General features: G+C 32.9%; 2 protein-coding genes across 2 annotated transcripts in view; one reads left to right on the top strand and one right to left on the bottom strand.

Annotated features, from left to right (window-relative positions):
- Nucleotides 1–396, top strand: part of LOC111685912 (protein crooked neck) — a 2,578-nt gene extending 2,182 nt beyond the window's left edge. Inside the window, exon 3 of the mRNA XM_023448193.2 lies at nt 1–396. This exon is cut by the window's left edge and continues 895 nt beyond it. Within this exon, the coding sequence (XP_023303961.2) occupies nt 1–328 (328 nt within the window). The 3' untranslated portion in view covers nt 329–396.
- Nucleotides 397–410: 14 nt separating this feature from the next.
- On the bottom strand, nt 411–2,186 carry LOC111685914 (odorant receptor 2a). Its single transcript, XM_023448196.2, has 3 exons — nt 1,121–2,186; nt 697–1,063; nt 411–640 (listed from the first exon to the last, which is right to left on the bottom strand). Exons 1-3 carry the CDS (start codon nt 1,909–1,911, stop codon nt 590–592), a joined length of 1,209 nt encoding a protein of 402 aa, XP_023303964.2. The 5' UTR covers nt 1,912–2,186; the 3' UTR covers nt 411–589.
- Between the last annotated feature and the right edge of the window lie 493 nt (nt 2,187–2,679).

Here is a 2,679-nt window from a genome sequence, read left to right as displayed (position 1 = left end):
GGGCTGGGAAGAAGTTTTCGATTACATATTCCCCGAGGATGAAATGGCTAGACCAAATCTTAAACTTTTGGCGGCCGCCAAAATGTGGAAAAAACTTAAAGAAACTGGTGCTAGCACTACAGAAACACCAACGAATGTTGAAGCATCTGGCGTGGAATGTAATAAAACTGGTTACGAAGCAGAAGCCAAAGAACCAGAAAATAATGCTAACAGCGATACTACGGCCAATACAGAAGTTTCTGAAAGTAGGGAGGATAAGGACAATGAGAATGCGTCACCTAAGCAAAATGCTGCGGATAATAAAGATAATTCTCCAAATGCCGGCTAATAGGCAGAAGGCTTTTGTTCATTTAGTTTTAAGTAAGGTAATTAATAAATATAGTTTTATTTACTTAATTTTTTTTGCAGCAAGTGCTTTGTTAAACATTTTTGTGAAGTGAAAAGCAGTGAAGTGAAATGTGTTTTTAAATTTTAACAAAACAATCAATTTTTGTACTCAATAAAGCTAGATCAAGCAAAATCTAGATTGTTTAACAAACAATTGCTTAAAGACATAATGCTTATGTCAACAGATCCTTTTAAAAATTAATTATTTAAAGCGCATTAACAGAGTAAATGTGGAATAAGCATATTTCATGAGCTACAATAAAAATTTTAATTAATAACAACAAAAATTTACTTTTAACTTAAGTTCACCTGCACAAATGTGGGCAAATCAACTGGTATATAAGAACCAGCATAAACAATCGAATGTCTTTGTGTACGCATCAAAGTAATCAATAAGTTCTTCTTAAAACCCGGCTTCTGAGACAACCAACCACAAGAATAGAAGGCATAAGTTAAATTCCAACTTTGAGTACTCATGCAATGACCAAAATAGCATATGATAAACACTTCCAAAGTAACAGCAACAAAGAAGATTATCGATAGAATTTGAGCACTATAATCGGCAGCATCTACAACATATAGAAAATGTAAACCCACAGTGCACTGAACCAAAGCCGAACAAACAAATTGAGCTAGACAAGCTTTCGATATGATATTCTCAATGATGGTAAATAGTCTATATAAAGAATTAATTAAAATATTTAAGATCTTTAAGAGATAAATCAAAAATTACTTTAAGATATTGTTATAATCCTTAATACATGCATTAAATTCATGTAAATTCCTTAAACGTTGCTCTTTAGTCAACCATAAATGTTCTCCATCACTTTCCCTACGACCTATGGCTCTAACACGCACCTCCAAAGCCTTCATTTGAGCCGTTAATATAATTAGATAAGCCGGAGGATAGGAATCATTGGCACAATTTTGTAATGCTTGTACAATAAGACCAAACAATTGATAGATCATTACAATGACATAAATAAAAGTATTATCAAACCAATTTACACCAAACCAGGCGGAATATAATAAACAACGTTCTTGAGCCAATATAACCTTTAAAATACTTAAACCTGTACCCACCGTGTATAGGCGCACGAATATTAAAAATGATAATTGTGAAATTCGAATGGCATCTTGAAGAATTCTTTTTTCTTTTAAATTCTCAGCTCTCCTATCCAGCTTACCCAGTATGGCCTTAATTCTTTCCAAATCCTCACGCACTAAATAAACATTAAGAAATTTTAAATTAGCTATTGTATCCGTTATGGTGATGGTTAAATTTTCACACAATTGTTGAGTATTTTGAGCGAAAAATACATTAACAATTAAGGTTAAAGGAAATAGAAAGGTGACCACAAAGTTAATGAGCACAGCATAAATGCGATAGACTTTTAAATTGCTCTGCTTACGCGCCTTAATACCCATCCAATGCCATACTTTCCAATGATAGTAAAAAGCCATATTGGTATCAGGTTGCTGATCACCTGATACCATATTACTTGACCGTTTTACGTTGAACATCCTGGGAGTTTAAAGTTCAAATAAAAGAATTTTGCAATATTTTATTCTTTAATTGGATTTTTAGTGTTGTTTGGAAACTTTTGTGTAACAATTTGCATAATTGTTTTCAACGATATTTGCAAGCAATTGTTTTAATTATGAAAAGTTTTTCTAATTGTTTTAAATTATTATTTAGTATATGTAATGGATAGGAATTCTTTATATTAAAAACAGTTCAAAAATTCGAACTTAATTTCGAAAAATTTTAAAACTTTTGAAATAATCTTCAGATCATGAGGGTGGTGTTCTATCTCCCCTACTCTGGAATATGGCTATGAACTCCTTACTAAATGAACTAGATAAAAGGAGAATTAAGACTGTCGCTTATGCTGATGATGTCGCGGTAGTGGTAACTGGTTAAGTCCCTTATACTGTATTAACTTGCATGGAATCTACTCTTAACTTGCTTAGCAAGTGGAGTGTTTCATGTGGCCTCAACTGATACTGAACTTGTTCCTTTTACAAGGAAGTATAAGATTGAAAATTTAGTCTCGCTGGTCATGCGAAATATCTTGGAGTAATCCTTGACAGTAAACTATTCTGGGATATGAACATCCAAAACAGGATAAATAAGGCTAATATAGCTATTTACACCTGCAAGAGGGCAGTTGATTTAAACTGGGGTGTCAACTCTAAAGGTATCAATTGGATCTTCAAAGCAGTTGTTAAGCCCATATTATTGTATGGTGACAAGCATTAGAAATCTCTTCTCAGTGTTCAGCCATCGAA

This window comes from Lucilia cuprina, chromosome 3, assembly GCF_022045245.1.
Source record: "Lucilia cuprina isolate Lc7/37 chromosome 3, ASM2204524v1, whole genome shotgun sequence".
Classification (NCBI taxonomy): domain Eukaryota; kingdom Metazoa; phylum Arthropoda; class Insecta; order Diptera; family Calliphoridae; genus Lucilia; species Lucilia cuprina.
This window is presented reverse-complemented; position numbering and strand designations above follow the sequence as displayed.